Here is a 26,762-nt window from a genome sequence, read left to right on the forward strand (position 1 = left end):
ATGCACTATATGCAGAAAGAGTGGGATGTAAAGACTACAGATTTTGAAAGCCTTGCTCTGTATACAAACATTGTATATACAACTTTTGGCCTTTAATGAAGAAGGTGACAGTGTTTCAGTGGGTTGTGAATTCATCTACAACCTATAACCCTAAATAGCATTTTCTCAACTAGGAATAATATGCCTTTACTGTAATAATGCCTGCCAGATATCCTTGTTTCTGAAGACATGCTACACCAGTTGAGAGGTGGATTGTCAGCTGTGAGGGAAGACATACTTTGCATCACCATCCTATAGCAGTTTCAATCAAATGGAGAGATGCAGCCCCTCACTTGAATTAAGAAAACAACTTGTTAAGATCATTGCTAATATTCAGATTTTTTTTCAAGGATAACAGGACAGCCATGTAAACCTATTAGTTTTTCATTTCCTACGTGTTGTTTTGCATATATATTGCATATATAATCCATTCTCAACTTTAATGGATTCATCACCATCATCCTCCCAGGGATTTATGCTCAGTGTCGTGTTCTCATCTCATTCCATATTTTCCTTGGTCATTCCTAACTTCTGCATCCACCAAATGTATGTATCGAAGTATCTTTTTGGGTAGACTTGAACTGTCCATTCTTTCAATATGTTCAAATCCACGTCTTTCAGTGTTCATATATTTTGTTCAATACAGAGACCATTTTTAATTCTTTACATATTTCTGTGCTTCCTTTTTTGCCCCAGAGAGTACAGCCTGCTGTCCATTGTAATAATTTTATATATGGTCCATAATTCACTTCCATACAGCAGAGAGGGTCTTGAAAAAAATTTGTAAACTCTTATTCTTCAAGCATTTGAACTTGGTAAGGTTTGGAAATATTACTGATCATCCCTATTATCTTTAAAACATTTGAAATTTTGATATCAATCTCTGCTGCTTTTGTATATGATATACACTCTTTGTCCAAAAAGAAACCGAACTTTTGATAGAAAAAATAAAACACAGGTCAATTATAATTATTCAAATCATTTATTTCAATCAATACACTCACCTAAGCTTCGATACAGCATTTGGTACGGTCGATTAATGCGTTAAATGAGTTTTTTATATTGGTTTTTGGGATACTGTTGAGGGTAGTAGTTACTGCCAGTTGAACGTTTTCAATGGTGTCATATCGCTTTCCTTTCATCGGCAAATGAAGTCAAGAGAGGAGAAAGAAGTCACAGGGTGCTAAATCAGGTGAATATGGCAAGTGATCCAACACACAAACTTGGTTTTTGCTCAAAAACTGTCTCACAATGTTCAAACGATGAGAGATGGCGCACTATCATGCAAAAGGGACCAGCTACCTGCATCACGATATTCATGATGTACACAACAAATTTTCACTATCAATCGCTTCAAAACTTTGAGATAAAACTCACTATTGATCGTTTGGCCAGGCAGAATGAATTCTTTGTGGATAATGCCCTTGGAATCATAGAAAGAAATCAGCACTGTCTTTACTTTTGACTTCTCCAAGCGACTTTTTTTTTTCTCGGATGCCCCTCTTCTGATGGTCTCCACTCAGCACTCTTGTGCTTTGTTTCGGGCCCATCATCAAAACACCACATTTCATCACCAGTAACGATCGTTTCAAGGAGGTTTGAGTCCTTACGAGCAGTTTTAATGAGGTCCTTGCAGTGTTCAATTCAATACATTTTTTGGTTGTTGGTCAACTTGTGGGGAACAAATCAAGAATTCAATTTACGTAGGCCCAAACTCTCAGTCAAAATGTTGTGCACAGTTGATTTTGGAATCCCCAATTCACCTTCAATCAATCTCACAGATGATTTCGGGTTTTCTTTTATGAAATCACGCACTTTTTCAGATGTTAACTTCGCTCAGTCCAGTTTTTGGATGGCCCGGCTTTTCGTCGTCGTCAAGCGTATCACAACTACTTTGGAATCGCTTAAACCACCCGTAAACTTAAGTATGGGATAAACATTCATCACCGTATGCTTTTTGAAGCATTTGATGCATTTCGGTAAAACTTTTACCAATCGCAGCTCTCTGTTTGAAACTTATTTTCTGCCCGTTCGTCAAAACACACCGTCACTCTTGGCACTATAACTCAGCTTCTAATGAAACAAATGTCATAAACAGTTGACACAACACTAATAAAGGTTGCTGCTTTTGATAACAAAAAGATTCAACAGGTGGCCCCACTAGTTTCTTGTATTTTCGAAAAGTTCGGTTTCTTTTTGGACATTCAAGGTATATGAGAAGAAGTTAACTTGTTTTAAAATTTTATTTTCAATCATGTCTTTAAACTTACCAAACTTACTTGCTTACCAAAATTTTTAGCAATAGGAAAATCCTGATCTTTGAAGTTAATCTTCACTTCTCTATGATTATTTGGTCATCTGCAAACACGAGAGTATTTCATGATTCAGTTTAAATGCCGGTTTTATATTTTCTTTCATTTCTTTACTATTTCACCCCCACCACACACACAACCAACACCTATATGATTTATCACCGTCTCAAAGTTGCTGGTTATGGCAACTTAAGCTGACACCATATAACTTATGTGTCCACATATTTAGATGAAAAAAAAAAAAGTTTATAAAATGTACAATTTCCTTAAAGTGCATTAAAATAAACAAACATTAAAATAAAAGAGATCCTGCAATATTCTGCTGGCCTGGTTGGCCAAATGAATAAACATATCTGTTCACCAATTAACAGGTTGTGGGATCGAGTTGAGCCTCAAACATAGACATTTGTAAAAGCCCACTCTGGACGAGCTTATGTCAAACGGACACTCCCATGGGAAAGGTGCATCATGCCATGTAGAGTGACATGTTTCTAGCCAGTATAACTTATAACTTGGATGAATATGATGCTCCCAAGTCAGTATAACTGTGTCTGGATGAAATATCTGCAAGAAGGGAACTGACAGTTTGAAACAGGCATTGTGATAAGATGCCAGGCCTATCTGTTTGGCAAATTGGGTTCTCCCAGATCAACAATCAGTGATTGTTGACTTGGGATGAAAGATACTCAGGTGGAAGCACAAAGAGTCTTCGGCAAGTGATACCTGCAGTGGACAACCCACCAAACCTCACCATACGTGCTACGAAGGATAATATGTAAAAATTGCAATTCATCAGCTGACATATTGAATGTGGAGTTCCAGGCATCGACAGGAAAATGAATATGCACAAAAACATTCAGAATCGAGGCTCAAAATGAGTTTCCATGGTTGGACTGTAATATGCAAGCCCCATATTACCAGAACCAACATGCAACATTGTCTTCAGTGGTACAAAAAGTGTGTACAATGGGACATGGAAGCTTCAAAAGATGTGTTATGGAGTGATGAATGATGCCACACCCTCTACCTAGCAGATGGATGGATGTGGGTGTGGCAGATGCCAGGTGAATGTCTTTTACCAGAATGCATAACCCCAACTATGAGAATTCGAAGGTAGCAGTGTAATGATATCGTCCTGTTTTTCCTTGTTTAGCCTCAGACCTGCCTTTATAGTGTGACGAACAATAAACTTCGAGAGGCAGCTGAACATTCTGGACAATGCAATGCATACTACATAGTGGCATTTCTATGGAAGTGACCACTGTCTCTTTTAGCAAGATAATGCAGTCACAAGGCTGCTGCTGAAGTTGTGTAGTTTGCAGACATGAAGGTTACCACACTTGACTGGCCTTCATAGAGCCCAGATCTCAACCCTACTGAATATCTGTGGGATGAACTGGAGCATCAGGTTTATTTATTTCATATGATGATACAATGGCTGTAAGCCTATTTTATGGAGAGGTACAACACCATCTCAATCCATCTCCATTTCCTAATTTATCTGGACTAGGGACTGGCATAGCTCACGAATCAGGCCTATGGCTGGGTCTTGAGTATTCCTGACTGTAATCAGTGTGTATTCACAGGACTGGTTTGCCTGTTCTGGGAGAAAAAAAAAAAGTTTCTGGGTGAAAAAAGCCCCCACCTCAATATGAGACTGGTTAACTCCTCTTTCGTTGAAGGAGACCAGATAAAGGTTCCTCACCTCAAACCTAGGAATCAAACCCAGTCTTCTCACCAAGAGCTTCGCCTATACTGACTGACCTACAGAGGTTTTAGGAGCATCAGGTAAGGGAAGGGATGTCTAACCAACAACAATCCAGGACCTCATTACATGCCAACAGGAAGAATGGTCCAAAATTTTGATTGATCACTACTGTATATTTGTGGAAAGTATGCCCCGTAGGACTGCTGAGTCATTGCAGTGAAAGGAGGTGCTACATCTTATTAAGGCAGGACCATGGCTGTTTATTCTCTGCACTATGGTTTCTGTTAACTTCTTTCCAAGCAGTGTGTACACACACACAATTTAATTGTGTCCTACATTAACCAGGAATGGCAAAGGGTTAATTTAACACAAGTGCAAGAATGAAAAACATGGGTTAGTCACATTCTAGCATATCTCATAACCATATTGAAATTATATTCCTAACTAGTAATATTATTACTATTATGGGGTAGAGCATATTAGAGAATATTATATTAGAGTGGAGAATGAGAATACTCTACCCTTAAGAAAATACTGATATCACTGATGAAAGTATAAATAAAGAAAACTATGCGTATTATGATAGGTAACTAAGGCAGCACCAGGTTTTGGAAATATTTTTGAAAGTTTTTTTCACTTGGTTATACTATAATTAAAGATGCTAAGAAATTATATTTTTGGTTTCATCCTTTATCCAAGTACAAGCAAACAAAGTTTGTATGTGAAGTTACTTCATCACCTACTCTACTCTTAAGAAGTCATCAATTGCCTTAATAACCCATAATGCAACATACATCAGAAGACACTAATGAGACCTCAATAAAGGTCAAAATGGTCTGGGTAAGGAGCACTTCCCATAATGCATACCACAATGCATAGTAAGGATATGTGCATTGCATTATGGGATATTAAGGCAATTGATGTGAAGTCATCAGCCTCCATATACAAGTAGCCCAGTTGTGAATTGACTTCACGTGCAAACTTTGTTTGCTTACACTTGAATAAAAGATGAAACCAAGAGTATAATTTCTTGGCATCTTTATGGTTTTGGAAATAGTTATGGAGAAGCTAAGGAAATGTAAATTGCAGTTTATTGGAGAGATGAAAAAGAAGTGAGATGGTAATGGACATATAAATTGGTGAGGAGATCACTCAGCACAGGTTAAAGGAGAAAAACAAAAGGCCATCCCTATAAGTTGTGCAGTGTGTGAGAATGTGAGGCACAGACCTTTTACATGGAGATTGGTATGTGTGTGATGTACATATTGCTGGAATGTGAAGTAAATGTTCAGGATTGTGAATGCGTTTAAGGATGAAATGACATGTTACTCCCTGAGAACTCCAGTAATATAGACTATATAACTAACTCTAAGATAAAACTTTAGTAGTTCTACAATTCCCTTCTAGATACTCTTTTCTTTTTTTAAGTTCTTCAGGAGAGTTTGTTAGAAATAAGTTATATGGAATCCATCAATCTATTCATTGGATATCATCAGATGCCTTATGGTTACTCCATTCTTCAGTGATGTGCTACACCGATCCTTGCTAGGTGGTCCTGTTGCATGCCTTTCTGGAGGCTTCAACTGTTGAAGACTAGTCACTTCAGAGTCATACCCTTCAGTCATACCCATTGAGAGTCTACCCCTTTCTGTTTTTCCTGGAACTTCACCTTCTGTTACTAATTTTAGAATTAGCTCTTCCATCCTCTCAATGTATCCAAAAGTATTTCAACTTTCTTCTGTCAATATCCTTAAATTGCATGTAAGCTCTACATATTGTTTCTGGAACGCATGCTTTTGTTTACCTCTCAGTATATGCTATTCTCAACAGACTTTTGCACCGCCACATCTCAAAAGCAGCTATCTTTTTCCTATCAGGCTTCTTTAGGTTGCAAGGTTCACATCTGTAAGTAGCTGTTGGAAAAACAGCTACCTTTGTTCCTGTGGAGACAGATCCTTCCAGAGTTTAGACAGGTCTCTGAGTGTTGTTTTAGTCATTCTTAATCTTCTTATTTTCTGTTGTCTTCTGATCGGCAATTCGAGTAGTGTTCGTGCAAGCTCCAGATAAGATAAGTATCATTTTCAGTTATCGATACAAATTACTTAATATTGTGTAGTTTTGTTTTGTTTGCCTTGCGTATTTTAGTGCGTCTATTTTTGGTGTGTTATAACGTTTAATTTGACAAAACACGTTACAGATAAATATGGCACCTGTGTGTAGGAAAATGGCGGCCAGTAATAAAGGTTCGCCATCGTTATCAAAGAACGGTAGCATAAAAGAAATGAGTCAGTGTACTAGCTGTGAAATGTACGCTTTGCGGAGTGCGGTCGGAGTGTGGTTAGATGATGATAAAGGATTGAATGTGTGTAGAAAATGTAGGGAGAATGCGGAATTGAAGTGTATTTCGGATCGTGAGTGTGATATTTTTGTCAACCTTCAAAATGAAGGAAATAGGGATATGACAAGAAACGGCAAGGTTGTACATGAAAATTGTGAGAGTGTGAATGTAGAAAGTGTGAATGATAGTATAAATGGTTTCTCAGAGAACAAAAAAGATGAGATAGATGCATTGAGTGAGATCGCGTTGTTGAATAGTGCGATAGAAAGAGCAAAACAGCAGCTAGAGTGCATGAACAAAAGTAGACTGAATGAACCAACCAATAATAAAAGGTATGACAGGAAAAATAGATGTATGAATGTGAACATGAACAAAATGAAGGATAGAGTGCTGTATGGAGACTCGTTAGTACGAGGTGTGTTAGTAGAGGATTTGACAAAATCGTACCAACCTGGTGCGACCATAAAGGACGTAACTGCGTCTATTAGAGAGCAAAAGGAAAGGGTGAAAGAAATGATTGTTGTGGCAGGTACGAATGATTTGAAAGGAGATAAAATGGAAATGATAGAAGACCTGAATGAATTGTTTGAGGTAGCAAAAGAAAAGAGTGAGAGAGTTAGAATGATTAGTCTTTTGCCACGGTATGACAGTGAAATGAGGACTATAATTGCAAATGACTTTATTCGTGGGTTATGTATGACGAGTGGTGTGGAATTTGTGGATGTGTGGAGTGAGTTTGATGGGCGAAAGGATCTATATAAGATGGATGGCTTGCATTCGAATGGTTACGGTGTAAGAAGACTTGAGAAAGTGTTGCTGAATGTAGTGGATGTGCAAATTCAGGGAAACTAGATTTGTTAGGGGGGAAGAGTAGAGATACAGTCCTTATGGAGGCAGTTGAATATAAGAATGAATATAATATGCCAGAGCAAATAAGGACAACAAATCAGAGTGGGATAGTTAATATAAGGCATCAAGGTAGGGTTGGGGCTAATGGGGGTCTTAAATTCATGTACACTAATACTAGGAGTATTAGGAACAAGAAGGAAGAGTTTTTGGCCATGGTTGGCACTTCCAGACCACAGGTTATAGGTATTAGTGAAACATGGCTGACTGTAGATGATATAACTAGTGGGATTGAATGTGATGGGTATAGTGTGTTCAGGAATGACAGAAAGAATAAAATGGGGGGAGGAGTATTGTTGATGATAGCTGATGAGCTCCAGCCAAGGAGAATAGAAGTTGAATTGCAGGATAGAGAAAAGAGCACATTTGAGGCCATTTGGTGTGAGATTGTGGCTAGCAGAACTAAATATACAATTGGGTGCTGCTATAGACCAGGTGATGGAAAAGATGGTGGTGACAGTATGCACAAGCAAATAGAAGAAATGGGTGGAAGGAGGGTATTATTATGGGAGATTTCAACTATGGTCGCATTGATTGGAGTGAGGAGAGGACACACGGGAGGAAGGAACTGGATTTTATGCGGTTATTAAGGGATAACTATCTGCGACAGCATGTAATGGAAAATACTAGGGGTCAGAGAGTGCTTGACCTAGTAATTACATCTGAGGATTTGGCTGTAACAAATATGACCACATTGCCACCAATCGGTGAGAGTGATCATAGGGTCTTAACTTGGGAGGTGGCTAAAGGTGCAGAATTTTCAATTAAGACAGGGTACATGTGGAATTATCAGGCGGGAAAGTATGACAAGCTTAGGAGTTTGATTGGTTCAGTGCCATGGCATGTACAACTGCAAGGACTAGAAGTTGATAGTGCATGGGAGGTAGTTAAGAAGTGCTTGCGTGAAGCAATGGCTGACTGTATACCTAGAGTCCGAATAATAAATCAAGTAGGGGTTAAATGGATGAATAACACCATTAAGCTTGAGTTGCAAAAAAAGAAACAACTATGGAGGGAATTTAAGGAGAAGGGTGACCGGCAGGCACATGAACGGTATAAAGTGCAGGCCAGAAGGGTGACGAGTGTGGTAAGAAAAGCAAAAAAGGATTACGAAAGAACATTGGCCATGCAGGCTAAAGAGAATCCTAAACAGTTTTTTAGATATGTAGCAAGTAAAAGGAAAAATGTACATGGCAGATTGATTTTAAAGAATGCCGATGGTAGGGAGGTAACTGAATCAGATGAGATAGTTGAGTTACTGAGTGAGCACTTTGCAAAAGTATATCATCCAGGTGGTGACATTGCAGAAACGAATAAACCAGTAGATTATATGGGAATTGTGGTTAATGAAGTGGAGGTGAGTAGTCTATTGCATAACCTCAATGTCAATACATCTGTGGGATTGGATGGTATACCAGCTCGTGTTGTACGAGAAGCAGCTAAAGAATTGTCAGTACCCTTGACCATTTTGTTTAATTTGAGTCTCGGGTCTGGGTTAGTCCCGAGCGGGTGGAAAGAGGGGAAAATAGTTCCACTGCATAAAGGTGGTTCCAAGACTGCTGTTGTAAATTACCGACCGATTAGCATATCAGAAATCATTGTCAAGGTCTTAGAGAAAATAGTCAAGAGGAAAATACAAGATTGGATAGAAGAAAATGGGATACTGTATCGGGGACAGCATGGTTTTGTGAAGGGTAGGTCATGCCTCAGTAACTTGCTCATGTATTATAACACAGTGACGGCTGAACTGGATAAGGGTAATGGGTTTACGGTGATTCTACTGGATCTTGCCAAGGCCTTTGACAGGATTCCACATGGAATTCTAATCAGTAAATTGCAGCATATGGGAATGGACATAGGGTTGGTGAGATGGATAGGAGGGTGGTTGACGGAGAGATATCAGAGAGTGGTTTACTCGGGAGTAGAGTCCACAAGACGGCCTGTGACTAGTGGTGTGCCACAAGGATCTGTTCTTGGACCACTGCTGTTTAATTTGTTCATAAATGATAGAGGAAATGATCTGAGAGGAACAGTTCATTTGTTTGCGGATGATGCGAAGTTGGGTAGGGCAATAGTGAATGCAGATGATGTCAAAATTTTGCAGGATGATTTGGATAGATTGGAGGTCTGGGCTAAGGAGAATGGATGTCAGTTTAATGTGGCAAAATGTAAGGTTATGCATTTTGGGGTGAAAAGATTGGCGGCAGTTTACTGCATTGGTGGAACCCTGCTCCAGGAAATTGATGAGGCACGAGATTTAGGAGTGTTGGTGGATAAGGAATTGAAATTTAGGGGACACATTGCAAAAGTGACCAAAACAGCTCATCAAATCACTTGGTTGCTGAAGAATACGTTGACAAGCAGAGACAAGCAGGTTATTGTTCCTCTCTATCGAGCCTTGATAAGACCCCATCTAGACTACTGTGCTCAGATTTGGTCACCTAGGTTTCTTCTTGATGGGGAGGAGGTGGAGAGGATCCAGAGGCGAGTGACCAAGATGATAGCAGGTCTGTGGAATGAACCGTATGAGAACAGGTTGAGGATTTGTGGGTTGCAAAAATTGGTTGATAGGCAGAGGAGGGGAGATATGATTGAGACATTCAAATTACTGATGGGTTTCTATAAAATTAATTCAGAAGATATTTTTGAGAACAGGGCTGGTTGTGGGAGGACTAGGGGACATCCATGGAAACTGGGCAAAAGTGTGGTTAGTAAAGGTGTTAGAGCTGGGTTCTTTACTTTTAGAGTAGTGAATGAGTGGAATGCGCTCCCTGAGTCTGTAGTGGATGCTGTGACAGTGAATGAGTTTAAGGCGAGGTATGATAGATACTGTATGAATGTCAGATAGTTGTGATGAATATGATTTGGGGCCTCCCTCGATGAGTCTAATGAGATGAGATATATTATTTATTGTTTTTATAAAAAATAATCATATGTATTATTATCAGGAGTGAGGATGATAGTTTATCCTATGCAGTATGGCAAGATTCCCTGTCCATACCTCAAGTCTTTCTCACCAAGAATCTCAATATCTGTCCTGCATACAATTTACTCTTGAAAATAAAGAATAAATGCATTTCCTTCTAAGCCCTGCTCATGCTTTGTCAGCCAGATTAATAAGATGAATTTTCAGGAAGTATTCAGTTTTTTTGCCTTCAGAAAGAAAATATACATTGGACTTAATTTTGTCACACCACCATCTTTGTCAAAAATTATCTTATTACCTCGTCTTATTCATTGAGCTCACTCTCAACTGAAGCATTACTCATACAAAAATATATTTTATCAAAATGACCTTGGCTAATGACACGAATGAGTCTTTTATAAACAAAATCATTAACAGTTATAGAATTTCTCCATCATCAGTCTCCCAAGAGTTGTCTGCTACTTTATCATCCTGCATGCCAAAGGTGTGTCTCTAAATGAATGAATCTCCAAATTATTTAATTCCATTTGCCTCAGAGTGGCTTTTCAGCTTATTAATAAACTTTCCTAATTTCTAAGTTCTGCAAAGGACAAACTTCATTTATTTCTAATTTGGTGTCAATCAAACTCACTACATCTGTTTGGTTTACCAAACTTTCGAGATTGGAAGATCAGCTGTTGTTTATCGTGATGAACATCTAGACTACATTAAATTCCAAGAGCCAAAACAATGATTCTGTGGATAAAGCAAGAAAGCTGCAAAACTTTGTTACATTGCCCCCAATCTTAGATCTGATGGGTTAAGTTATACCTTCAGAGGGAAACTGGCCTTCACACAGAGCAGTTTTTTTGTTTTTAAATAAGAAATCAACATATATATATTAGAAAAAAGGCAATTATAACTTGAGAAGTTTGGACTGTTTGTGCTACTCTATTCTCACTGTCAAGTCTTTGTTGTGTTACTTTGCCTTGTTTAATTTTAAATTCATAGAATTCCTTGATCTTGGGTAAAAATTTTATGACATCAAAAATTCTAACTTAAGTCTTTCATAGTATTTTTTTTTAATTTTAATGTTTATATTTCAATAAGTTGACATATAACACTCATTCTCCAAAGAAGGCGAAGTTCAGTGGGAGCTACTCACCCAGCATGGAAGCACACATGGATGTCTACTACCTGGAAAGCACAGACTGTGGTCATTTTGAATGCCAGGCTACCAACCACAAGCCTCAGACCCTATCCCTGGACTATAATGAAGAAGACTTACTGCAACATTGTTGCTTACAGATAAGACCATTAGCTTAGCTGATTCAATTAAGGCTAGGCCATCCGTGATGCTAATCTTGCCAAAGCATGGAGTCAAATTAATGCAAGATAGCACGATCCCTCTTTCCAGATGTTTACACAACGCACCACATTGCAAACATTGGAGGGGCCTTAGAACCCAGAAATGGTAGTCTGAAAACATCATCATCATCAAATTCCTGCCATGTACCCTCAAGGGGCATACAGGATATGATAGTACTACATGAAAAAAATTATATCATTACTAACTTCCTATCTACAATTTTCCTCCTAATCAGTCTGTTACTTGTCAAGACTCCAACATTATCAGATCTTATATTTCTATCGTCTAAGGCACTTTGTACCGTATCAATCCACCTATATCTTGGTCTTCCTCTGGGTCGTTTTCCTGCCAACCTGGCAGAGAACACTTGTTTTGCTAATCTTTTCTCTCCCATTCTATTTAAGTGACCATACAACCTGAGATTAGCTCTGCTAACGCATTCCTGGATGTTGACAATGTCAAGTTTATTCCTAATATCCTCATTTTTAATATGATATTGCCATTGATGCCATCTGTTCACGCCTATAATCTTTCTCAGGACTCTCATATCTGCGGTCTCTAGTCTTTGGTCAAGTGTTTTACTTCTGACCCAGCTCTCAGATCCATAAGTTAAAACTGGTTTGAACACTGTCTTGTATACAGCTAATTTAGTGTTCCGACTAATTTCTTGCTTATTCCATATGAATTTATTCAATTGACTTCCTACCATACCAGCTTTGCTGATTCTGTTGTCTATTTCTATATTTAATTTACCATCTTCAGTAAAAATCGTGCCTAAGTAGCTGAAATGTTTCACTTGTTCCACAGGTTCTCCATTCACAACACAGTTGACATTTTCAATGATTCTGCCTATTTTCATTGTCTTTGTCTTTTTATTGCTGACCTTCATACCATATCTATTACAACAGCTATTCAATTTAGTCAGAGAATCTTGCAAACTTGTAGCGGATTTATTTAGAAGTATAACATCATCCGCATAAAGCAAAGAGCTGACATTAACATCTCCAATTTTGATATCATCCACTTTCCCTCATAATGTGATCCATATAGATAATGAATAACAGAGGGGATAATGTACATCCTTGTCTCACACCAGATTTAACATTAAACCATCTTCTTGTACTTCCTTCAATTCTAACTGCTGACTTACAACTCAAATAAAGACTAAGTATTGCTTGATATAATGCCCCGTTGACACCATATAACTGTAGCGTATTGAATAGCTTCTCTCTTGGCAGCTTGTCATATGCCTTTTCCAAATCGACAAAACTTAAATACAGAAGAGTAAAAAAAAGAGTAAACAGGAGAGTAAAAATGACTCAGGAGAAGTAAAGAAAAGAATATCAGACTGCTTGATTGATTTATGGTTTGCTGGCACAATGACAGCAAAAGTCATATTGTGCCAAACATTCATACCAACAGCTTGTATAATCTCTTTAACATGCACAGCAAAGGGACAAATGGCAGGCTGACATGTAATATTGAGGTTCCGAATGCACAGAAAAGATACTCATCCATGAAGAATGCTCTGGAAAAGACTTATATTATTGTTAGGGCATAGTTAAGAGACAACTGTTTTCATCTAAGTGATAAAGCAGGTTCGTTTGCTTCAACATAAAGATTATGAATGGGTGATGTGTGAAAAGCACCAGTAGTTATTCGTGTACCCTGATGACAGACAGGGTCCAAACAGAGGTGCGCTCTTTCTTGCAGAATAGAGGATATAAGCAAGTTGTCTAAAAGTTAACGAATGCATCTAAAGAAAGTAAACTTTTTTGTCAAAAAAAAAAAGAGTTCCAAGAACTTGGTCTCTGGTGCTAATGTCTAGAATAATACTTTGTTCCATTCTTCAATCAGGATCTGGGTGAAGGATATGTCTTCAGCAGAAGTGTATACAGACAGTTTTTTCTGTTGAAGGCCTAAAACCCATTACTAAGTGCCCATGAAGAGGCATGATCAACTGCTTGCTGAAGTTGTCTTTCAATTACCTTTGTATTACAGGAGAAATAATAAATTGTGAAATCATCGATAGAGAGAGAGCATTACCTAAAGTGAGAGGAAGCTGTTCAGGGAGTGAATTAACTTTGGTAGCCAATAAGACAGTACCTCCTTGAGAAACATCCTCTTCTTGATGATGATATAACCAAGATCACGTGCTTTCCCATTGGACTTGGAAGACTTGGCAGGACAGAAGGTGTTCCCTCGGACCAAGATTAAAGATGTCTTTTAATATGCCATAGCCGTGTCATAAGCTTTGCCATGTCAAAGAAGACAAACCAGATATTCTCATCCAATGTTGAATAGGTGTCTACAAAAGAGACACTGTGCATTGGAAAGAACTTACATACATTGCTTTCTAAGTACCAGAGGAGCCTTGCATTTAAATTTTTTTTTTTTTTTTTCAATATCTTACAAATACAGCTGGTCAGATGGATTTGCTTGTGTTGGATCCTTTCCAGGTTTTGATATGGCAATGACAGCTGACTTATTCCCCCCCCCCCACCCCCCCCCCCCCCCACCCCCCCCCCCCCCCACCCCCCCCCCCCCCCACCCCCCCCCCCCCCCACCCCCCCCCCCCCCCACCCCCCCCCCCCCCCACCCCCCCCCCCCCCCACCCCCCCCCCCCCCCACCCCCCCCCCCCCCCACCCCCCCCCCCCCCCACCCCCCCCCCCCCCCACCCCCCCCCCCCCCCACCCCCCCCCCCCCCCACCCCCCCCCCCCCCCACCCCCCCCCCCCCCCACCCCCCCCCCCCCCCACCCCCCCCCCCCCCCACCCCCCCCCCCCCCCACCCCCCCCCCCCCCCACCCCCCCCCCCCCCCACCCCCCCCCCCCCCCACCCCCCCCCCCCCCCACCCCCCCCCCCCCCCACCCCCCCCCCCCCCCACCCCCCCCCCCCCCCACCCCCCCCCCCCCCCACCCCCCCCCCCCCCCACCCCCCCCCCCCCCCACCCCCCCCCCCCCCCACCCCCCCCCCCCCCCACCCCCCCAATAATAGGTATATCAGAAATGTAGTTGATTGGAATTGAAGTTAATGGATATAAAATTTTTAAAGACAGAAATTATTAAAAAAAAAAAGAGGGGGGGTCTATTACTGATAATAGCAAATGAGTTATGTCCATGTAGGTCTGTGGAAGTATGGGATAAAAATGAAAGTAATTTTGAAAGTGTCTGGTGTGAAATAAGTGTTATTGAGAGATTTAGTTCAGGTGTGTTACAGACCTGGGAATAATGAGTGAGATGAGGAAGAAATGTATAGGCAAATTAGTTCAGCTAGTGAAAAAAAAGTGTTATAATAATGGGAATTTTGAATTTTCAAAATATAAATTGAAAAGAAGAAATAGCTTATGGGAGAAAGGAAAGAGAATTTCTTGAGTTTTTTAAGGGATCACCATCTCATACAGATGGCGATGGAAGGAACTCGTGGGCAAAATGTACTGGATTTACTGATAGCATTGGATAACGTAATTGCCAACAACATATCAGCATTGAAATCAGTTGGTGACAGTGATCATATAGTCTTGACCTGGGAGCTGTGGAACTATAAGGCAGGAGATTATGGAAAACTCAGAAAACAGCTTAGGGAGTTCTATGGGAAAAAGAACTTGAAGGAAAAGAGGTTAATATGGAGTGGATCATGTTAAGAAGCATTTGATGATGGCAATAACAGACTGTATGCCTAAATCAAAACACGATTAATAAAATAGGTGTCAGACAGATGAACAGGGAAATTAAGGAGGAATTGCAGAAATAAAGATTATGACAAAATATAAACTTGGAAGGTGTAAACAGTTACATGAAATCTATAAAGTGAAGGCAAGAAGAGTGACAAGTATTACAAGAAAGGCAAAATTAGATTATGAGAGGAGACTAATAAAACAGGCTAAGAAAAATCCCATTGAGTTTTTCTGTTATGCACCTAGCAAAAGAAAGAATGATTATAGGAAGATAACTCTAGTGGATAGAGATGGTGCAAGAGTGACCAAGGAAGAAATTATTGAGGAACTTCAGTGATCATTTTGATAAGGTATTTTATTCTATGGTAATGATACTTTACTAAAGAAAGAGGAAGTTGAGGAATCAATACTTCGACCTAGTTCCTTGAAGAATGTAGTGTCCTCAACAGCCCCTAATGAGTGGAAAGAGTACCAATGTGAACCTGATGCAGAATACTCCATAGATATTAAAGTTCAAAATACCTATCTATAATGTCTACAAACCACCATCACGATCCTAGCCTGATCAGATGGACTGGCCACCACTTCACCCTGCATTCTATGTTGGTGACTTCAACTCTCATCACACCATGTGGGGCTATTCCTCCAACAACCAGAATCGTAATAATCTAGTTAACTGGATGAATACATACACCCTCTGTCCAAAAAGAAACTGAACTTTTCAAAAATAGAAGAAACCAATGCCGCCACCTGTTGTATCTTTTTGTTGTCGAAAGCAGCACCTTCATTAGTGTTGTGACAACTGTTTATGACATTTGTTTCGTTAGAAGCCGAGTTATAGTGCCAAGAGTGACAGTGTGTTTTGACGAACAACTGGAAAATGAGCTTCAAATGGAGAGCTGCGATTGACTTTTGTGTTAAACTTGGTAAAAGTTTTACCGAAATGCATCAATGCTTCAAAAAGCATACGGTGATGAATGCTTATCCTGTTCTCAAGTTTACGAGTGGCTTAAGTGATTTCAAAGTGGTTGTGAGACACTTGAGGACTACGAAAAGATGGGCCATCCAAAAACTGGAAAACTGGACTGAGTGAAGTTAACAGCCAAAAAAAAAAAAAGTGCGTGATTTCATCAAAGAAAATCCAAAATCGACCGCAAGATTGATTGAAGATGAATTAGGGATTCCAAAATCAACTGTGCACAACATTTTGATCGAGAGTTTGGGCTTTTGTAAACTGAATTCACGATTTGTTCCCCACAAGTCAACCAACGACTAAAAATTGTATCGAATTGAATACTGCAAGGAATTAAAACCACTCGTAAGGATTCAAACCTCCTTGAGGTTTGAGCCCGATGTGTATGAGCCCGAAACAAAGCACTAGAGTGCTGAGTGGAGACCAGCAGAACAGGGGCTTCCGAAAAAAAAAAAAAAAAAGTCGCTTGGAGAAGTCAAAAGTAAAGACAATGCTGATTTGTTTCTATGATTCCAAAGTCATTATACAAAAAGAATTCCTTCCGCCAGGCCAAATGGTCAATGGTGAGTTTTATCTCAAAGTTTTGAAGCGATTGATAGTGAAAATTCGTCATGTACGGCATGAATATCATGATGCAGGCAGCTGGTCACTTTTGCATGATAATGCACCATCTCATCGTTCAAATATTGTGAGACAGTTTTTGAGCAAAAACCAAGTTTGTGTGTTGGATCAATCGCCATATTCACCTGATTTAGCACCCTATGACTTCTTTCTCTTTTCCCGACTTCATTTGCCGATGAAAGGAAAGTGATATGACACCACTGAAAACATTCAAGCAGCAGTAACGACTCTCAACAGTATCCCAAAAACCGATATAAAAAACTCATTTAACGAATTAATTGACTGTGCCAAACGCTGTATCGAAGCTGAGGGAGAGTATATCGATTGAAATAAATGTTTCGAATAATTTTTTTTTTTTTTTTTTTTTTTTTTTTTTTTTTTTTTTTTTATGTTTGGCCCATACATAGGAGGTTGGTTGGTCAACCTATAGTACATTAGTACCATGTATGGGTAGTGGGTTGGGAAAGAAAGAATTTGTTTACATTTAATTTGAATGACTTTAAATTGTATTCCTTGAGAAACACAGCAAGTGAGAGACTGTTCCACAGTGTAAAAAATCCATTAAACCTCCAACATAATGTCCTCACAGCGCTTAAGCCTCTACACAAGAGTTCCACAGTGCAGCAGTTGCAGGGATGAAGGAAGAGGAAAAGAAACTTGTTCTGTTTGTTTCTAGGTGTTCTGTGAAGGGATGTTGTGCAGCAGCTGCACGTGTTCCAATGAGCTTAGTACTGAGTGGAGGAATTATTGATGTTATTTCAGATGAGCATTTCCAACGGAAATGCTTGTAGAATATACATACTGCAGAGACCATATGGGGGAAGAGAGTTGGTAAGGGATGGATCATTGATAAGTCTAATTGCTCTCCTCTGTATTGAGTCAAGCATTTTGAGAGAGCTTTTAGGGGCCCCACTCCATATGTGGGAGCATTATTCAACAGCTGGGTGGATTTGTGATTTGTATAATGTTAATAGCTGTTTAGTGGTGAAGTAATGTCTTGAGCGAAAGAGAAATCCTAGTTTTTTTGAGGCTGAGGATGCAATTTTTGTGATATGTTTATGCCAGGAAAAGTTTGATGTGAGGGTGATTCCAAGAAGCAAGATCTCAAACTGTCTGGAAATTTGGGTATTGTCAAAAAGGATACTGAGAAAAAAATGGTTCTTTTTTATGGGAAATAGTACAGAACTGGTTTTATTGGCGTTGAAATTAATGAGTTTATCCGAACCCCATTGTTGGATGGCTTGGAGATCGGAGTTGAGTGTGGTGGTGGTTGATGTTCTGTAGGTTGAGGTGAGTTGTGTAGGATAAGGCTTATCAAATGCAGGCGAGGAGTGTAGTGTGCTGTCGTCTGCAAAACTGTGTATTGGGTTGGAGGTCGATTGCAGTAGGTCATTGACATATAGCAGGAAGAGGGTTGGTGAGAGGACAGAATCTTGTGGGACCCCAGCATTAATTGAGTGGTGAGAGGATAGGGAGCCATCCACCATCACACACAGTGTGCATCCAGACAGAAAGCTGGCAATCCAACTACAGAAGTCCTGGGTCAGACCAAATGATGGTAGTTTGCCTAGTAGGCCTTTGTGCCAGACCCAGTCAAAGGCTTTGGAGATATCTAGTGCAACCACTTGAGATTTGCCAAACCTCTCCATAGCATTTGTCCGGAGATGGGTGACGTATGTGAGTAGTCTCCTGTTGATCGGCAGTGGCAGAAGCCATACTGGCGGTCATTTATTTGGCGAGTGTCTTCAGGATAGTGTAGGGGTTGGGAATTGATGATTTTTTCAATTAATTTTGACAGGACTGAGGTAAGCGAGATAGGGTGGTAATTGGATGGCAGCGACTTGTCACCCTTCTTGGGAATAGGCTGAATATAGGCCAATTTCCAGTTTGTGGGATAGATTCCAGTAAAGTAAGAGAGTATATATAGCTGACATAGGATAGGGGCAGTTCTGGAGCACGAACTTATTGGGGGAATGCCATCAGGGCCAGGCGACTTTTTTGTGTCTAATTTGGACAGTATTTTTCTGATCTCATCCTGGTATAAAACTCTATGTAGCTTGGAAATATCAAAGCACTTTGCATCGATTTTTACTGAGGTCAAGTCCCATGAGAATGTTACAAAAATAACTTGTTTGTCTCTGTATGTTTTATGCTAAATATTATTGTAAATAACTCTATGGGAATTGACTGTACTTACTACTTTAACAAAAAAATTTCTAAAATGTAAAAAACAAAGGCAATGCTTTGCCACCAGAGCTTTTCATAATAGCTCTGTATAAGGGCATAATAAAGTTGTTTACGAATTAAGTGTGTGAGAAAGCTGCTTACTAGCTCTGCATATGAACACCTTCGAAGTCAGTATCTAAGAGATTGGCAAGCTTCAGACAAGTTTCCGCTGCCCGACAAGATAGGATTAAAGGAGTGCACAGAGGAGAAGAAAGAATGGTGTCGGTCTTAACAGAAGATCAAGGAATCGTGCTGAATTCTTTGGGGGTTAGAACCCTTGGTGCAAGGTTCCGGAGAACATGTAATAAAAAAGGACTGAGCTGAACATCGGGAGCGCAGCAGTTACTGGAGTCGGCAATCAGAGTCAGAACAACGATAACTCTAAGAATTAGACTTATCATCGTCGGTAATTAGAGGCTGAAATACCGGAAGTAGGATCCAGAGGACCAGACGTTACAGCGATCCCACGCCAGAGGAGAAAAATGGGAATGACGGGTGAGCAGATGATGTAAATACCAAGCCAAGTGTCAGTAGGAAGTCTTTTGCTGCGGGAGGTCAACTGAAGCCAATAGCCACAGAGCAAACTTCAAAGCGCCAGAAGATCGCAAGTATGCTGAAACCTTTTGCCTGAGCTATTTGAGTACAGCAGATTGCAGTCAAAAAGCCTGCCAATTCTCCGACGAGATGCTGCTGAAGCAAGACACTCCGGAAGGAAGCCTAAGACCTGAGATGAAAGAAAGGGATAGGGACTTTAGTGCAAGACCTCTGATTGAGTGTGACAGAGCCTCTGTAAGTTTGTTCCATCTTTTATTGTATATTTCCTTTATAATCTAGGAGATATGTTATAGATGGACTGATAAGAATTAAGTTAATAGTTATAAGAAGTGTCCATAAGAGAGTCATTTGGCATATTAATAATTGGCATAAGATTTGTGAAATAACTTGGCATAGTTTGCTAACCTCTTAGTGAATAAATTTAGTTTCAATAATTTGATTTAATAAGCAGAGAAGTAATTGATTATATTGTAGTTATTTAGTATTGAAAGGGGAAATTTGTTTCTTTATGCTGAAAGTCTAAAGGATAGGTAGAGAGAGTAACCTCCCTATCGTTTAATATACTTTGATATTAATGTAAATAAATGTGTTTTATTTATATGTCAATAGAGTGCTGCCTGATCATTTAATTTACAATGCACTGTTCCTAAATAAATTTGGACTTGTGAGAGGGAAAACAACTAGGGCATTAAAAGTGTAGTTTAAGTACTTAAGAACCACGACTGTTTATATAAACTTTATTGAAGGAATATATGCTAGTAGGAGAGAGAGAGACCTACGGGACATATTACTGAGTCTTATGCCGATATAGAAATACTGGTGGCGCAGTCTAAACAAATAAATTTTCCAGTGTTCATAGGCATACAACTAGTAAATACAAAAGGTGGATAAACATAGCACGCAACAGAATAAGAAAGGTTACGAAAGCAAAAGCACACTGCTAATTAGAATAAAGATATTACAATAGCACAGTAACCAAACTGGCTTACAATATAGGCACAAACAGCCATTATTACAACAACGTATTAGACCTCATTCGTTACATTGGCAAAAGTATATAGGGGGCATTGTATGTTGGGTATCTGGAATGGGGGACATTTACCATTGTCAGTTATGCATGCATTTGAAGCAAAGTATGAAGCCAGAAGATTGGCTTTTTCTGTGGGTAATGATGCAGTAGTCTAGGTATGATAGGGGTGGGAATAGTGTTGGACAGAAGTTACAGCCAATTGCTTTGGCGAGAGACCAAAAGGCTCGGCTGCCGTTTGGACAGGCTGCTAGTTAGCAGCTTTTTGCTCTTTCAAACTCTGTTTTGTAAGTGTTGATTGTTTTTTTTTTGCATCTATTATGGGCTTCGGCATAAGCTTTGAAGGAAGATGAGGTTCTTGATTTCAGCCAGTTGTGGTATGTCTGGTGTTTCATCTCTACAGCCTGTGTTTTATTTTCTATCAAAACTTCGGTTTCTTTTTGGACACAGGGTGTATAACCTGTATTTGATTTACGATACCAAGCAGGAAGGCACTCTCTCCTCAGCCAAATGGAACAGAACCTACGCCCAGATCTGTGCATAGTCTCTAAAGACTCTGAAGGCCACCCTCTGCCAACAACCAGAACCATCCTTAAGAGACTCCCTAATAGTCAGCATTGTCCTACACTAATAGAGACAGGCACATCAATCCCAGTCATCAGTGGAACACCAATTGCTAGATGGACCCTTCGCAGGTCTAACTGGAATGCATTTGAGAAACGAATCGAGCAAACCATTAGAGCAATTCCACCCACCCCTAATTGTTATCCAAGAGTTGTTAAACTAATCAAAACTGCAGCCAAAGCCTCTATTACTAGAGGCTATATAAAACAATATATCCCATGCTGGAGTAGAGAAACTGAAGAACTTTTAGCCAAATATGAAGAGACTGAAGACCCAACTGTTGCTAAGGAGCTCATAGCTACGCTGGATAAAAACAGAAAGGAGAGATGGATATCAACTATCCATGAACTCAATTTCACCACATCTAGCCAGAAAGCCTGGTCACTTCTGAGAAAATTAGGTGGTGCAGAACCAACAACACACAAAACAACAGAGATAACTCCTGATCAAACGGCTAATCGTTTATTGAAAACCTCCAAGATACGTCCCAGCTTTATTGGGAAAAATTACTGTGCAATCATCCATCACACAAATCCTGAAGATGGGCCCAGTGCTTCCTGAACTTGTACACTCATCTCAGGAAGAGGTACAGATAGCCTTAAAACTCACCAAGAATGGCAGGGGCTGCAGGAGTGGATTGTATCCTCCCTGAGTTTCTAAAACATCTCAGTCAACGAGGCTAAACATGGCTGGCCACCCTTTTCTCAAAAATTATAATGACCGGAAAACTACCAAATCTGTGGTGGGAAGCCAAAATAATTGCCATGCCTAAACCAGGGAAAGATCCAAATGATGTCAAAAATCTATGACTTATATCCTTGCTTTACTCCACTTTTAAGCTCTTTGAAAGAATTCTCCTTAAAAGAATTTCACTACTCATTAAAAGAGCACTCCTGAATGAACAAGCTGGCTTCAGGCTGGGAAAAAGTTGCTGTGACCAGGTCCTGGTAACACAGATTGAAGCAGGCTTCCAGAAAAAACTTAAATCCAGAGCCACTTTCATTGACCCAACATCAGCTTATGACACAGTCTGGATCAGAGGCCTCCTACTAAAGCTAGGAAATATTTTAAGGTGCAAAAAAACTTTCCAGCTTTTTGAATCCATTCTCTCCAACAGAAAGATCCGGGTTCATATTGGTGGAAAAAAGAGCAGGCCCAGATTCCTTCATAACGGTCTCCCACAAGGCTTTGTGTTAGCACTTTACTCTTTAACATCTACGTGTACAACTTACCACATACCAGCTCAAGCAAGTATATGTATGCTGATGACCCAGCAATCCTACATCAATCAACCTCCTTCACCAACCTGGAATCAAACTTGAACACAGGATGTTCAGGTCTGCGATACTTGAAGTCAAATCCAACAAAAACTGTGTCCACAGTATTTAACTTGAACAATGCAGTGGCAAACCGGCAATTCAACCTTTCCTTCTGTGGAAAATGGTTGAACACAGGCCTCACCCAAAATACCTTGGAGTAAACCTGGACAGAAGCCAAACCTATAAAAGGCTAATCATCAACCTGTCCAACTAAATTAAAATGAGAAACAGGCTTGCTGGAATAACCTGGGGTTGTGGTGCAGAAGTCCTAAGGTCATCTGCACTAGCCCTCGCATTCTCTGCAGCAGAATATTGTGTCCCTATCTGAGAAAGAAGTACACACACTAACATTATAGACACCCAGCTAAACTCTACCATGCGCTCAATTAGTGGGACAGTGAGAAGCATCCCTCTCTCCTGGCTGCCTATCCTATCTAACATTGCTCCACCAAGCATATGGAGAAGACAAGCTTCGATTAAAGAATTTAATAAAGCAATGAGCAACCCACTCCTGCCCCTGCACCAGACACTCATAAATCCACCTAATCTTTGCCTAAAATCTAGAAAGCCTTTCTGGTACATGGAAGAACTATCTTCAGCTGCCCTACCATCAACACCTGACATGTGGAGAGAATACTGGTCCAACAATCTTCCAACAACAAACAGCTTCCTGGTAGAAAATCCCTGTGCTCTGCAGCCTGGTTTTGCTCTTCCTAGGAAGATCTGATCATCTATCAACAGGATCAGAACTAACAAGGGCAAATGTGGCTACTTACTACATAAATGGAGGCTGTTAGACCACCCGTATTGTGATTGTTCTCCCATGGCTCAGACGATTACTCATATTGTGAACGACTGCCCAAGGTGCCAATTTCATGGTGGTGGCCTACAGGACATCCACAAAGTGATGAACGAGGCCTTGGATTGGCTTTCCAGACTGGACATTGACTTGTAGCTGTTTTGTATTCCTTTTGCCATAAGAATAAATAAATAAATACTGATGTTAATGATACTATTCTAAGGAAACAGGAAGTTGAGGAATCAATACTTCGACCTAGTTCCTTGAAGAATCTAGGAACTAGGTCGAAAAAGTTCCAAAGGCTTAGGTGCCAGAACTCACACCTGTCCTGTAATGTCTCTTCAAAGTTGTCATACTCATCTGGCATCTACTGTGGAGGTAAGCTTTTGTCGAGATGCCAGATAAGTATGACAACTTGAAGAGACATTACAAGACAGGTGTGAGTTCTGGCACATAAGCTTTTGATACAACAGGAGAAATACCATGAGAGCCTGAAGACTTATTTGTACCAAGGCTGCTGAGGATTTTTCTGATGTTCTTCTGGTGAAATTTCAGGAGGCATACTGTGGATAATTTGTGGAATGGCAGGAGAAGGTCTGCCTTGGTTGTCTGTACGAGAGGTAGAAAAAAAAACTGATGCCAAGAGATCTGCTCTATCTTTGGGAGATGTTACCTTTGTACCATCAAGATATGAGAGAGGTAGAAACACAAAAGACAGACGTATCGCAGCCATGGCAAGCAACTAGAAGGCACGACTGCCAATGAGACAAGTTTAGTGCATTTGGATATCTTGATTTTGTTATGAGGTGAAGTAAATTGAGTCAGAGGCTAGAATTTTTTTGACCAGAGTCATTGGGCATATGCTGACAATTTTTGGTTTAAACTGCTTTGGCACAATTGTTGGAGAGCTAGGGATTGGATAAAGATCAAGAATTTTGAGTGGAGTGGGAGAATAAAAGTACTATTTTCCAGTGAGAATGATTTCTGTTATTAGATTGCAGTAGAGATACTAGAAGAAGAAAAGTAGAAGCAATAATCAGACCACATGAATGAGGCACAGAAGTCCCGAAAGTCACCCTAATTGGCATTGTTGTAGTGCTGCAGGATACGAGGCTGTGAATGACTGGGAGAAAGCTGATCTGTAACAAAGGTGACATGGACAAGTTATGGTCTGGCTTACCAAGAGGGGATCTAATATCAATATTTGGAGACAGAGCTGGTTAAGAAAAGGTCCAAGGTGTTAGGAGAATGAAGAAAATTATCTGAATGGTGGGTTGGTGGACAATGTGTTAAATCACTGTTGAGAGCAAGCAGTTCTCAGATAGCCAGCTTAGTCTGTGAAGTCAGAAAAGAAAAGCCAATCAGAATCATAGATGTTGAAATCACCAAGGATGATCATCTGACTATTGAGGTAGTTAAACTGCATGCATGCAATCAGCTTTTGGAGATAGATAATCAATGCAGTTATCAGATCTTAAAGAACAATAGAGGCAGCAAATGAATGTAATAAAGTGAGGTAAGCATAATTTGAGCCACAGCAGATCATACAAACAAGATTCCAGGTCTGATAACCTTTGGCACGATATCATGGAAAATAATGTAGAAAGGCAAGGTGATTTGTTATTGCTGTCATAGAGAATGCCAGTTGTGGTTCAGTGATAAGCAGCATATTGGGTTTGGATGGCTGTACGTGGCAGTGATACACATCATTGATAATAGAATTAAGATCACTGATGAAGTCAATCAAGAAGGGTTTTTTTTTTTCCTTTTTTTTTTTGTGAAGAATTCTGAGATGATTAGTTTTTCTAGGGGATGTATTTTTATTTTATATCATTTTTTACAATTTTTTGTAGCTTTTTGATATTTTTAGGAATTCTTTTAGTCATTTGTGGGAGACTTTTAACCACAATGACTTTGACATTGTGAGTAAAAAAAAAAAGGGAGAGGGGGTTAAAAGAGCAGGGACATGCAGTGTGGAAGAGGAGAGGAGTGAAAAACTGAGAGATAATCACTTTCTTACAGGAAGAGACAGACTGATCCAGGTGTGGCCTCAGACAGTGCACCCACAAGCTGCTGTACTCCACTCCCTCCAGGTACAACTAGCAAGGTAAATAGCAGCAGGATAGTTACCATCAGATTCAGTCTCACGTACTACCTGGCAGCCAGCCTGCAGATATTGCTTTACAATTATATCCTAAAATGGAGCAGGTAAGTGGAGAGTGAGAACATGGAAGTCTTTACCCACACTGCATGTGGGAAGAGAGTGGATCAGAAACCTGAAACACAGTGAAGGCCATTTCACACCTCCAAAAAATAGAGTAGTGGTGTGTTTCAACCTGCTCATGGAAGACAGCTACCACCTAGATGGTCTAGTTGGCATTTCCTCCTATTAGAATTGTCATCATCAAATTACTGACATGTACCCTCAAGGGGGTGTACAGGATATGACAGTACTACATGAAAAATTTACATCATTACTTCCTATCTACAATTTTCCTCCAAATCAGTCTGTTACCTGTCAAGACTCCAACATTATCAGATCTTATATTTCTATCGTCTAAGGCACTTTGTACTGTATCAATCCACCTATATCTAGGTTGTCCTCTGGGTCGTTTTCCTGCCAACCTGGCAAAGAACACTTGTTTTGCTAATCTTTCCTCATCCATTCTGTTTAAGTGACCATACCACCTGAGATTAGCTCTGCTAACACATTCCTGGATGCTGACAATATCAAGTTCTTTCCTAATATCCTCGTTTTTAATATGATACTACCATTGATGCCATCTGCTCACGCCTCTAATCTTTCTCAGGACTCTCATATCTGACAGTCTCTAGTCATTGGTCAAGTGTTTTACTTCTGACCCAGCTCTCAGATCGATAAGTTAAAACTGTTGAAAGTTTATTTTTTCACTTGGTTAGAGTATAATAAAATTAGTTTAATCCTTTATCCAAGTATGAGCAAACAAAGTTTGCACCTGAAGTATCTTCAGGACTAGGGTAAAGTGATACAACACCAGGGCAACTCGTTGCAAAGGTGGAGAAAGCTACCAACACTCCTAACTCAGTATCTCCTATAATGCAAAACACATCTCCTTGCAGATATGTCTAATGTTATGCATTAAAGGAAGGGCCACTACCCAGACTAGTTTCGACCTTTATTGAGGTCTCTTCAGTGGGAGCCAGGCCCTAATGGAAATACCAGGCAGAAGCATTAGCAGGTCATCTCTACCTATAGGATCTCTACCTGTAGTGGCCCTTCCTTTAATGCATAACATTAGACATATCCGCAAGGAGATGCGTTTTGCATTATAGGAGATACTGAGTTAGGAGTGTTGGTAGCTTTCTCCACCTTGCAACGAGTTGCC

The 26,762-nt window shown here is 40.0% G+C and overlaps 1 protein-coding gene across 1 annotated transcript in view; it reads right to left on the reverse strand.

Moving 5' to 3' along the window:
* The window catches only part of ATP8A (ATPase phospholipid transporting 8A1), a 1,088,708-nt gene that overhangs the window by 733,748 nt on the left and 328,198 nt on the right, over window positions 1–26,762 (reverse strand). The window contains exon 12 of the mRNA XM_090406292.1: window positions 11,170–11,230. Within this exon, the coding sequence (XP_090262418.1) occupies window positions 11,170–11,230 (61 nt within the window). The remainder of the gene's footprint in view (window positions 1–11,169; window positions 11,231–26,762) is intronic.

This window comes from Typopeltis vanoorti, chromosome 16, assembly GCF_054136105.1.
Source record: "Typopeltis vanoorti isolate ZY-2024b chromosome 16, IOZ_Tvanoo_1.0, whole genome shotgun sequence".
Classification (NCBI taxonomy): Eukaryota; Metazoa; Arthropoda; class Arachnida; order Uropygi; family Thelyphonidae; genus Typopeltis; species Typopeltis vanoorti.